Raw genomic sequence first — 12,067 nt, 5'->3', positions numbered from 1 at the left:
ACAACAGAGGAGTAGCTATAATCAGGAAAGTCCCTCTCAAACTAAGATTAGAGCTATCTTACTGAGATTAAGTTTCACTGTATAGGTAAGTGAGGTAAATTATAAGCTATAAAAATGATCTGTGCAGTTGAAATCGTAACCCTATAAAAGCATGGTGAAATACAGGACAGTGAAAGACTAATGAACAGTAGCAGCTGGTAGGCGGGAGCAGTAGAGTCGGCCCACTGAGAGGCGCACTGTGCGCAGGCGCGGTGGCCCTCACTGCCAGTGTGGGAACTCACAGCTGTCAGTCAAGCCGGTGATTCGCCAGGCGCCCCATATCTCCATGAAAAGCTGCACCCCTGCTCTACATTTCACATTCATCAAGCAATCACGTGATTACTAATTAAGTGTCTGTATGACTAACTATGAAGAAGGGGAATGTTCTGACTAGTCAAGACAGGTATTCTAGTCTTTATGACACATTCTTTCCCTGCGTAAATAAGTTTGTGTTCATATTTATAAATCCATCTCATCAGTTTAGTGGGCATAATGCATAGATCCCTGAAATCAGATATCTCTAAGTGACAAAATCCTGTTTTTATGCTTGCCAAACTGAGAGCCAGCCTCCAAACTGGCGGTCCCCATGACGGGTGGAGCTCTGAGTCAGACTGAAACAGCTGGCCACCTTCCCTGCGCCGAGTGAGAGGAGGCCTGCAGCCTTGGGCAGACATGCAGTCCGAGGTCTGGGCTTCAGTGAGCTCTTTAGGTACTTGATTCTCACAGGGTTTGGTGGCTCTTAGAGTCAGCAGAACGTATTTGAGGTATATTGTGTTTTAAGTACTCATTTCTAAATCCAATAACTACCTTCCATTTTTCACAAACATGGAATTATTTTACCATAAACTTACCATGATTTTCTCCTTTATCTAATGAAACTGTATGCACATATATATATGACTTCATTTTTTCTCTTTCTACCACTTGAGTATCTAATGTCACAGACTTCTTCAGGGCCAGAACTTCGTATGTAAGAAATAACGAACCTCTTAAAAAGAAACAAAAAAATCATCATAAATATATGATCTAAATGTAACATAACTGTCATTTTTTTAAAATTTCTATTTATTGATTTTTTTTAACAAGACAGGTGTTTCCCAGATCAAGTTGACCTACACACTCCCTCAACGCAGACACAAAGGCGGGCCTCTGTCAGGAGCCAGAGCCGAGTAACGTCAGTTATATGAAACCTTCTCTTGAGCTTTCTACCCTGAAGCAAAAGCAGGTAAGACAAAAAAAAAGGGGGGGGGGGCCAGACCGTGGCTGGCATCAGAGGAAAAGAGAGAAGGTCTGAATGAATCCTCTTCTCCCGTGGGGATTTATCTGAGCAGCCAGAAAGAGCAAATGTGTTCAGTATTTTTATCATGCTTACCATGAAAGACGAAATTCTTTGCTAAAAGTTGTGTGATCAACTATCACTCCATTCCTGAATATAACTGTGATATCAACAGTTACATTCAGGAATAGAAACTGCTTTACAAAAAAAAGTACTCATTTATCTTTTGGCTGGAATAAGTCAAAGAGAAAAATCATCTAAATTTGTTTTGCCTGGCCTCACACTCTCATGAAGAAATGTATGTATTTGGATAAAATGCCAAATCTATCTCCTTTATCATTTTAGCATCTAAGAGTTGTTTCATATTTATACTAGTGAAAGTATTATTAACAAAAACAGTAGAATAGTATTAGACATGCACTTAACATACATATCACCCCTCCAAAAAAGAAAAAAAGGAAAGGAAAATACAATGTTCAGAAAGAGAGTCACTCCATTCATTAAAGCGAGGGCCTCTGAAACAGCACAAGATAGGAGATGTCAATCTATTCATTTTCTCAGTCAGCCTCAATTTCTTTCTTAGGGGCTTTATGGTGATTCGTAGGATTTTCAAAAATAATTTTGACTACAGTTGATTTTTACCTTCTTCGCCCACTTCAGACGCTGAAGCAAGACGTGACTTGAGGTGTGTGACAGCTCCTTGGGGAGCCCCTGCTCTGTACGGGTCAAGTGCTTTCCTTGCAGCAGTGGTGCCAGGGGGGCAGAACCCCATCACATGGACCCGGGAGAAACCAGCGCTCAGAAGGGAAGTGGCTGGAGCGTGTGATACTGAAGTAAGTGGTAAAGCCAGTGACTAACCAGTCATCTCCACCTAATTCCACATCTGTGCCTTTCCACACCCCCACGCTCCCTGAAAATCTCTCCCACTGGGATTTCAGACAGCAGTGCCATGAAGCCAACTAGTATTTCACTGTTGACACTTACCCTAAAATAAGTGATCCAGTAAACTTGATTATATTTCCTTCAAAAAGAAAGAAAGAAGTTATTGATATTTTTCTATTAATATAATTAGTTGCTATCAACACCAGGCTCACTATCTCCAGACACAACTGAATGAACCAATAAGCATTGAGTATAAAAATATAACCTACATTTCACACTCCTCCTCTCCTCCCTCCAGCACTCTGCCACGCCCACCCCCATCAGCAGGGACCCTGGTGTCCTCAGCACCACTGGTCCTGCCCCGGCCCACACTGCTTCCACTGAACACCATGTCCAGGGAGCTCACTTCCCTTCTGACTCCTTGTAGTTCACAGCCAATGAAGTAGAGGGGCAGGGATAATTCTCCTACCACAACTGCGTTGAGGGGTTATGTCTGTCTATTAGGGAGATAAAAGGACTCTTCCCAAAGTAATTATTTTATAATTGGTGGTTAAGTACCATATGTAAACAGCCCCATTTTATTTATTTTTTCTTTTTTCTTGGTTTATCCCCAGCATTTACAAAGCCAGACCTAGGGAAAAGACTAGGTCTGGGGACACATGCATGGTCTTAATATAGCGAATGTTTAGCTTGCCCTGATTATTACAAAATCAGAACAGCGAGAATATTCGCAGGACAGCCCCATTTTAAATACATGTTACGTTCTACAAGTGTACTTATAATTTTTTTGTTCAGAACTTGGAAAACTCTTTTTTAATATTAAAAACACCTAGTGGCAAACACATGAACTTGTCTATTCAGGACACATAAAACCCCTAATCCTTACAAACAAGCCTGATCCCTGTCTAATTCCCAGACGTCTCTGCAGCGAGGAATGGCTGCAGTGCAACGGTGGCCAGTCAGATAAAGACGGAAGGCTACAGGGATAAAAAGCCAAAGTCACACGAGATGGCTTGTGGCCTTTCTGCCTCTTGATGTCCAGGGATTCAGCAACCATCGTCTCACCATTAAGACAATAAAGACAATGGAGGAGGAAGACAAGGATCGCCAAACTGCAATTCCCGTCCTAACCTGTCTGTCTCAACTTCCTGTTATGTAAGAAAAATGAAAACTTTACTAATTTAAGCCACGGTAGTCAAGTTTTTGTTACATGCACTGAACACAACTGATACCGTCAGCGGTGACAGTTAGTGCTGCGGCTAGCCCCCAACCTGTCAGCTGTAACTGGTTGGCTGTAGAGGCAGCCCTCTGTCACAGCTCCCGCTCAGGCTGTGAGAGCACATTCGTCCTCCCTGCTGAGAAAAGGAACTCTCCAGTCGACTTCCCGCTTCTTCCGGCAGAGAGAGGAACATCCCCGACCTGAGGACCTGGAGTTGGCAGAAGAGGGAAGAGGCAGCTCCAGAAGGCCGGCAGCGGAGAGGTCAGCAGTTGTGCAAAGAGCTTCTTGGCTGTCCAACTCCCTGGACGTGTTTCATCCCAAGATGGCTCCTGGACTTCCTTCCCCACCTCACCAGGCGGTCCTGGGAGCAGCCAGCTTACTTCCTGCTCACTGCTGCCACCTGTTACTTCTTACTAGAACATTCCTTTTCACTGGGCTCTGGGGGCCAGAATCCCGTCTCAGCCTTGTCTCCTACCCTAAAGAAAATTCACTTCCCTTGAGTCTGTTCTGCTAGAAATGAGAGGAAACAAAAGGTCCCTCTTCTGTCCCCACTCCTCTTTTTATAGATACTTAAAATACAGAATCACAGAATTTTCTAGGTGAGTGTCTATCCTAAAAACGGATCTAGGCCCTGGCCGGTTGGCTCAGTGGTAGAGCGTCGGCCTGGCGTGCAGGGGTCCCGGGCTCGATTCCCGGCCAGGGCACACAGGAGAAGCACCCATCTGCTTCTCCACCCCTCCCCCCCTCCTTCCTCTCTGTCTCTCTCTTCCCCTCCCGCAGCCAAGGCTCCATTGGAGCAAAGTTGGCCCGGGCGCTGAGGATGGCTCTGTGGCCTCTGCCTCAGGTGCTAGAATGGCTCTGATTGCAACAGAGTGACGCCCCAGATGGGCAGAGCATGGCCCCCTGGTGGGCATGCCGGGTGGATCCCAGTCAGGCGCATGCAGGAGTCTGTCTGACTGCCTCCCTGTTTCCAAGTTCGGAAAAATACAAATAAAAACAAAAACAAATAAAAACGATCTATGTAAAGAGCTAACGGAAGCTCCCTGAGAACAGGGACTGGGTGTTCTTCAATAGTCACACCTCATTTAATTTTACTTCATTGCAGTTTTTACAATTCGAAGGCAAAACCATCCACCAGTAAAAAGATTATGACTTGTTGAAGGCTTAGATGATGGTTAGCATTTTTTAGCAATAAAACATTTTTTTCTTTTTTCTTTCTTTTTTTTTTTTTTTAGAGAGAGGCAGAGACAGAGAGACAAGAACATCAAGCTGGTCCTGAGTGTGCCCTGACCGGGGATCAAAACAGCAACCTCTGTGCTTTGGGATGACATTCCAACCAACAGAGCAATCTGGCCAGGGCTTAATTTTTTATTTACTGATTGATTTTTAGAGAGACAGAGAAGAAGGGAGAAAGAAACGAGGGAGAAGGGAAACATTCATTTGTTGCTCCACTCAGTCGTGCATTCATTGGTTGCATCCCGTGTGTGCCCGGACCGGGGATCAAACCTGCAACCTTATCATTTTGGAACGACGCTCTGACTGACTGAGCTAATGAGCCAGGGCTGCAATAGTATTTTTTTTTTTTTTTTGTATTTTTCTGAAGCTGAAAACGAGGAGAGACAGTCAGACAGACTCCCATATGCGCCCTACCGGGATCCACCCAGCACGCCCACCAGGGGCGACGCTCTGCCCACCAGGGGGTGATGCTCTGCCCCTCCTGGGCATCGCTCTGCCGTGACTAGAGCCACTCTAGCGCCTGGGGCAGAGGCCAAGGAGCCATCCCCAGCGCCCGGGCCATCTTTGCTCCAATGGAGCCTTGGCTGCGGGAGGGGAAGAGAGAGACAGAGAGGAAGGAGGGGGAGGAGGGTGGAGAAGCAAATGGGCGCTTCTCCTATGTGCCCTGGCCGGGAATCAAACCCGGGTCCCCCGCACGCCAGGCCAATGCTCTACCGCTGAGCCAACCGGCCAGGGCCTGCAATAGTATTTTTTAAATTAAGGTATATAACATTGCCTTTTAGATATAATAATACTGCACATTTAAAAGACTATGGTATGGTGTAAACATAACTTTTTTTTTTTTTTTCAGGGACAGAGAGTCAGAGAGAAGGATAGATAGGGACAGACAGACAGGAAGGGAGAGAGATGGAGAAGCATCAATCATCAGTTTTTTGTTGCGAAACCTTAGTTGTTCATTGATTGCTTTTTCATATGTGCCTTGACCATGGGCCTTCAGCAGACAGAGTGACCCCTTGCTCAAGTCAGTGACCTTGGGTCCAAGCTGGTGAGCTTTGCTCAAACCAGATGAGCCCGCACTCAAGCTGGCGACCTCGGGGTCTCGAACCTGGGTTGTCTGCATCCCAGTCCGACACTCTGTCCACTGCACCACCGTCTGGTCAGGCTAAACATAACTTTTATGTGCACTGGGAAACCAAAAAATCTGTGTGACTCACATTACAGCAACATTTGCTTTATTGCAGTGGCCTGGAACTGAACCTGCAATGTCTCCAAGGTGTGCCTGCATTGTAGCCTCAGGGCCTAGGATAGGCTAGGACCTGCCACACGAAATAAACAGTATATAAATACCTGACACCTGAAAGATGACCGAGGCCAATCTTCTCATTTTACAAATATAGATTAGTGATAAATAAAGACAGATTGGTGCTAGACCCTGAGCTCCCATAAAGCAAGCCTTGCTCACCACTGGATTCACAGGACCTGCTACAGTTGCCTGGCACTGTGTTTTGCAGCTTAATAAATAGCTGCTGCATGGCAATGCGGTAATGCTTGAGTTCAGAAGGATCAGGAGGACTCTGACAGGAAACACAGGGAAGGGAAAAGATCCCCTAGAAGAAGGGGTGTGCTCTGGCTCTGGGCCTCCCAATTTGGGGTGGACCATTAACCTAGAAAAGACATAAACAACTCTGAGACATATCATGGTTTAAGTAAGTTTTTGTGGACCACCTTGGAAACTGGTTACTCCTTCTATAAAAAAATATTATTGTTTAAACTGTACTCACTGATATCTTTCCAGTATGTGTTGCCTTTTGGAGGAGGAGTTGAGGTTCCTATTCTTCTACAACAAATGACACAATAAGCAGCCAGAGACATTCTGTGTATTTAAAACAATTATAACAAATTTAGTTTGGCATGTAATTCAAAACATTTCTTTTAATCATAAGAACATGTCACAATCACAGTTGGACTGCCCACAGAATCATGTTTTTCAAGACCAGGGAAAAACTTTTTAATTAAAAAAAGTATATTTCTCCCTTAAAAACTTAAAGCTGACTTATTAGAATATTTTGCTAGTACTTTGTTCTTCAAACTGTGTCCAATTGTAAACAATGATTAGTAGAAAACTGGAAAACATAGGTTATTATTCAAAACTAGAAAACCCGGCGGTCATACGAAATGACCGCTGTTCTAGATATTATAAATTGTAATTAAAATGATTTGTGCAAAGGTGTCTGCTAATTCAAACTGAATTACCCAGGGTGGTCAAATCGATTAGTTTCTAACTTGAAATTTAAGGACTGACAATGTTCACATTTAATATTCATGTCACCAGAGGAATGCTCAAAAATTAAAGTTTCTCCGTTTGAAACTGTTTTAATCCTTTTTGCGTTTTGGTCAGCATGACTCTGTCGGTTTTTTTTGCATTTCTCTCCTGCCTTTGTTCAAGGGACTCATTTTGTCGAGACAGGCTTTTTTGTCTTGCATCTGAGGCAAGCCTTGTTTCTCTATGCTCATCAGTCTCATTTTGCCGAGAAAGACGCATTTGCTCTGCGACTGAAGCAAGCCTTGTCTTTCTCTGCTCAGTGGTTTCTTTTTGTTGAGAAAGCTGTTTTTGTGCAGCTTTAGCTCCTTTTATCTCCTCTTCAGTGCTGTATTTTCTAGGAGGCATTCTTAAAAGAAATTACGTTAAGACGTAGTTTTTATGTAAAACAGATGATTGCCAATGCAAACAAATGTTCACCTTCCCCCTGACCTGCTCAATTTGTGTTCAGCCGTGGCAACTTCACCCCATTGGCTAGTACAGTTACTCAAGCAACCAATAAGCTATGGGCGACAAACAGACACTTAAGCCGCATATAATAAAGATATCAATAAAGGAATTAAAATTTTTAATGTCTTTTAAAGTATATATACACACACACACATATGTGCATATGGATAGGTATTCATATTTACCTTTGATGGCTGAAGACCCTACAGAAATGAAAAGCAACTCTGAATGGAAGATCTACTTGGGACCCCTGAAAGTATTTAGCTTTTCTCCAACTCCTTCAGGATGGTACCCAAAACTGTTTAAAATTTTTTTATTTTTTTTTTATTAAGTGAGAGGAGGGGAGACAAAGGCTCCCATATGCACCCTAACCAGGATCTACCCAGCAAGACCCCTACAGGGCAATGCTCTGCCCATCTAGGGTTGCTGCTCTGTTGCTTTGCAACTGAGCTCTTCTTAGTGCCTGAGGCGGAGGCCATGGAGCCATCCTCAGTGTCTGGCGTCAACTTGCTCCAGTTGAGCCATGGCTGCAGGAGGGAGGAGAGATGGAGAAGCAGATGGGCGCTTCTCCTGAGTGCCCTGACCTAGAATTGAACTGGGGACATCCACACGCCAGGCCAACACTCTACCACTGAGCCAGCCAGTCAGGACCTAAAATCACTGACACTTGTTCATTGTGGGCACTTCAGTAAAGGAAAACTCTCCACCACTTCACAAACTGAGTAAAGATGATCTCGATATAACACAACTGTTTCTAGACAACTCAGTATTCTAGAATCATATCACATTCTCTTAGGATGAGGCACTTTTTTCTTGAGGGATTCATGTGGAAAATGGTCCTTTGGTTCAACATATAAAAAATTTCTAGCAGCTTTATAGAGATTAGTGGGAAATTACTTGATGTACACATGTAACAAATGTATGTTAGAGATAACACATACACGCACAAAAAGTTTAAAATTTTTTTCTTCAGATTCCAGCACATCAATTGATGACTAAGCAAAATAGTTTCAGCAACAGGTAAACTTGTAAAGGTCACTGTTTTAAAGGCCTGTGTTCTAGACCCCAATCTCTCTTCACTTCTGTGGGGACCTTGATTCACCATCTACCTTTGTCTTCTCAATCTTCACACATTCCGTCTTTTCACACACTCTTTGCCTAAATACTGGCTGTCCAATGTTAAACCATCAAAACATGAAAACGAACGGAAATAAAAAAAAATCTCCCTGGACCCAAGTGCCCTGTAGCCATTGCCTCTTCTCTCACTTTTCTTTATGATTGTTTCCCAGTGTGTCTTCCTCCAACATTGAAACTGCACTCTCAAAGTCACTGGGGAGAAACATCTGTGTTAAATCCACTTTCAGTCATCTTGCTTTGTCTGAAGCATTTGACTCCCTCCTTTCTCCTCCTCTAGCTAGTATGCCCTATCTTCTAATTTTATTCTCACAGTTCTGGCTAATCTATTCCATTATTAATTCAACAAACATTTATTAAGCTCCTATTACCTGTCAAGGATGGAAACCTGTTTGTAGTAAATAAGGGAGAGCAGCCCCTTGCCCTTACTGAGCATACAGCTGCCTTAACCATTCGTATGATGTCTATTTTATTTTGTTTTCCATTTTAGCTCTTCATTACTTTCTCTTTCAGCTCACCCTGTCCTTTTCCTAACTTTTTCAATAATGCCTAACTACCGTATTATAAGCATTTTTTGCTCTTTCATAAACTCATTGAAGACTGTAAGTTCCCATATGTTTTGCTTCACTTAAATTTTATATGCCTTGATTTTTCCACTGTGATTTCTTCTAATCCATGGATTTTTTTTTAAAGGGTTGTTTTACTTTCTAAACATATAAAATTTTGGAAGATTATCTTTTTATTGTGCTATTTGGCATAGATGCTTCGGAATTGTGGGCAGAATTTAGCATATCCATTATATCAAGCTTGCTAAGCGTGTTGTTAAAAGTTTCTACAACCTTACTAATTTTTGTCTGCACAATCTATTATACTAGTACCTGAGAGAGGCTTTTACAATTTTTTGTACTGGCATTACATTTGTCAACTTCTCTTTTCTTTAAAGTGTTTATTTACTCAACAAATACTTTACTGAGTCCCTAATGAACCAGGAACTGTTCAAAGTGTGGAAGGCAGTTAGACAGACACAAGCAGAGCAAGGACTATAGGCCAGTCACAGACGTCACCAGGTTAGAAAGGCCCAGGTGCCCAGGAAACCAAGGGCCTCGCCCCCGGGCAGCCTCTCCTCTACTAGCACATTGCTGGTCTTGTGGTGTAGACCCCGCCTTTCCTATTGCTGGTCATGCAGTTTGGGCCCTCCTCTGACCTTTCCTCCCCTGGCATGTTGCTAGCTGTGTGGGTGAGACCTCCTTAGAGGGGCAACAAACAAGGGGGCTGGAGAATAGCTCTTAAGCATTAACCCCGAGGGATAACATCTAGGCCTCAGTTGTGTTTTAGCTCCAAGCCCAGAAAAGCATCAAAACCAGACAAGTGATGCCATGATGCCACGCTGACCTCAGGACCAGCTGCATTAACTAATGAACCCTGCCCTGGGGTACAGACCAAGACCCTAAAAGGAAGCACCTGGAAAGCTGATGAGTAGTCCTCTGAGATCCTCCCCTGGGACCACCTCTAAGATCTCCACCCTTAAAAGCCCTCAGGATGGAGAACCTAGCTGCTCTCCCTTCTGTGAGCACAGCTGCCTGCCCGCCCACCTGCTGCCAGCCAGCCAGCCACCTGCCCACCTGCGTGCCTGCCTGCCTGCCTTTCCCCTTTTCCTCTTCCCCCAGGTGCGTTTGCTTGCCTCTTTCTCCCGTCCATTATGACAGTGGTCCCCAACCTTTTTTGGGCCACGGACAGGTTTAATGTCAGAAAATATTTTCACAGACCGGCCTTTAGGGTGGGATGGATAAATGTATCACATGACTGAGACAAGCGTCAAGAGTGAGTCTTAGGCCCTGGCCGGTTGGCTCAGTGGTAGAGCGTCGGCCTGGCGTGCAGGAGTCCCGGGTTCGATTCCCAGCCAGGGCACACCCATCTGCTTCTCCACACCTCCCCCTCTCCTTCCTCTCTGTCTCTCTCTTCCCCTCCCGCAGCCAAGGTTCCATTGGAGCAAAGATGGCCTGGGCACTGAGGATGGCTCTGTGGCCTCTGCCTCAGGCGCTAGAGTGGCTCTGGTTGCAACAGAGCAATGCCCCAGATGGGCAGAGCATCACCCCCTGGTGGGTGTGCCAGGTGGATCCTGGTCTGACACATGCGGGAGTCTGTCTGCTTCCCCGTTTCCAACTTCAGAAAAATACAAAAAAAAAAAAGAGTGAGTCTTAGACGGATGTAGCAGAGAGAATCTGGTCGTTTTTAAAAAATAAAACATCGTTCAGACTTAAATATAAATCAGAAATAATGTAAGTTATTTATTGTTTCTCTGCAGACTGGTACCAAATGTACCGGTCCACGGCCCGGGGGTTGGGGACCACTGCTCTAAGGGACCCCACAAGACTTGCAATGGGCACAACGTCGAAGAACCGACACACTACCAGTCAGCCCTAGGTCGATCCACCCTAGGTCAGGCCCCCTTTCCAGTAACAAAAGCACTGGAGATAAAGCAATGAACATGAAAGCAATGTCCCTGCCTTCATCTTTCTTAACAGAACTGATCTGGAACCCGAGATTAACAGTAGGTTTCCTCCAGCGCATTAATGATACTTCAACTGATAGTTCATCTGGTATTTCTTGTTGTTCATGAGAAATCTATTGTAAGTATAATTTTAGTGACTCTCTAACCAACTAACCAACTGGCCAAGGCCCTATCACACTGTTTTAAATGCTATAGTTTTATATATTTTGATAGCATTACTCATCTGTCTCAAACTTCTCTTAACTATTTATGTAGGTTTACTCTTCCTGATAAATATTTCAATCATTTTGTCAGGAGGGCTGTTTCCTCCCCAGCGTTCACCAAAGTTAAACAATATGGGGGCTCTGAAGGCCATTTCTGACACCAACTCACCAAAGTAACGCCTCCAATCACTCCATCACATCACCACTGGAAACCTTCTGTTAACTGACTTCAATGTCTCTCTGCACTCACTATAAAGAGTTGCTTGTTTACCTTTGTAACCCCAGTGTGTAGACTAGTGTCTGACACATATTCCGTGCCCAAAAAGGTTTGTTGAATAATTGGAGATTTTCAATCTGGATGATTCGGAGAAACAGGAAGAAAAGCAGGTTTGAAGTGCGGTGAAAGAGACGGGTTAGTGTACTTTGAGAGACTTTTAGAGTCCTCACAGGTCATTAGTGTGCAGGCATCAGGCCGGCACCTGAAGCACAAGAATGGAGGGGGGTTCACTGTGATGGTCAAGGAGAAGAATGCATGCAAGAAGAAAAAAACCAGAGGTACTTGGGAAGAACTAGACTTGGGGTGCACACTAACCGGAGCGCGCATGCGCCGCAACAATCTGGAGCCCAATGGGAGGGAAAAGATTTGAGGGACAGGAAAAGGGAACTAAAGGGAAGAGCTGGGTTCTTAAATCACACAAACGGACGGAGTAAACAGCATCGTGAGCTCAACTGGGGAAGTACCATTTAACCTAAGGAGCAGAAAGCACGAACCTCCTATCTCCACCGGTAAAAACGG

The 12,067-nt window shown here is 44.3% G+C and overlaps 1 protein-coding gene and 1 non-coding gene across 3 annotated transcripts in view; both read right to left on the bottom strand.

The window, feature by feature from the left end:
• Nucleotides 1-11,746, bottom strand: part of SERAC1 (serine active site containing 1) — a 40,608-nt gene extending 28,862 nt beyond the window's left edge. For both annotated transcript variants that reach the window (XM_066372929.1, XM_066372930.1), the window contains exons 1-4: nucleotides 11,543-11,746; nucleotides 6,434-6,525; nucleotides 2,300-2,336; nucleotides 891-1,027 (exon numbers count right to left, since the gene is read on the bottom strand). In XM_066372929.1, coding sequence (XP_066229026.1) covers nucleotides 891-1,027; nucleotides 2,300-2,336; nucleotides 6,434-6,525; nucleotides 11,543-11,580 — 304 coding nt within the window. In that variant the 5' untranslated portion in view covers nucleotides 11,581-11,746. The remainder of the gene's footprint in view (nucleotides 1-890; nucleotides 1,028-2,299; nucleotides 2,337-6,433; nucleotides 6,526-11,542) is intronic.
• LOC136402063 (small nucleolar RNA SNORA72) lies at nucleotides 2,800-2,931 on the bottom strand. The gene has a single exon (XR_010750960.1). It is a non-coding gene; the product is annotated as a small nucleolar RNA SNORA72 (small nucleolar RNA).
• Nucleotides 11,747-12,067: the final 321 nt, after the last annotated feature.

The sequence above is a fragment of the Saccopteryx leptura genome, chromosome 3, assembly GCF_036850995.1.
Source record: "Saccopteryx leptura isolate mSacLep1 chromosome 3, mSacLep1_pri_phased_curated, whole genome shotgun sequence".
Classification (NCBI taxonomy): Eukaryota; Metazoa; Chordata; class Mammalia; order Chiroptera; family Emballonuridae; genus Saccopteryx; species Saccopteryx leptura.
The sequence above is the reverse complement of the archived record's forward strand: the minus strand, read 5'-3'. Positions and strand labels throughout refer to the sequence as shown.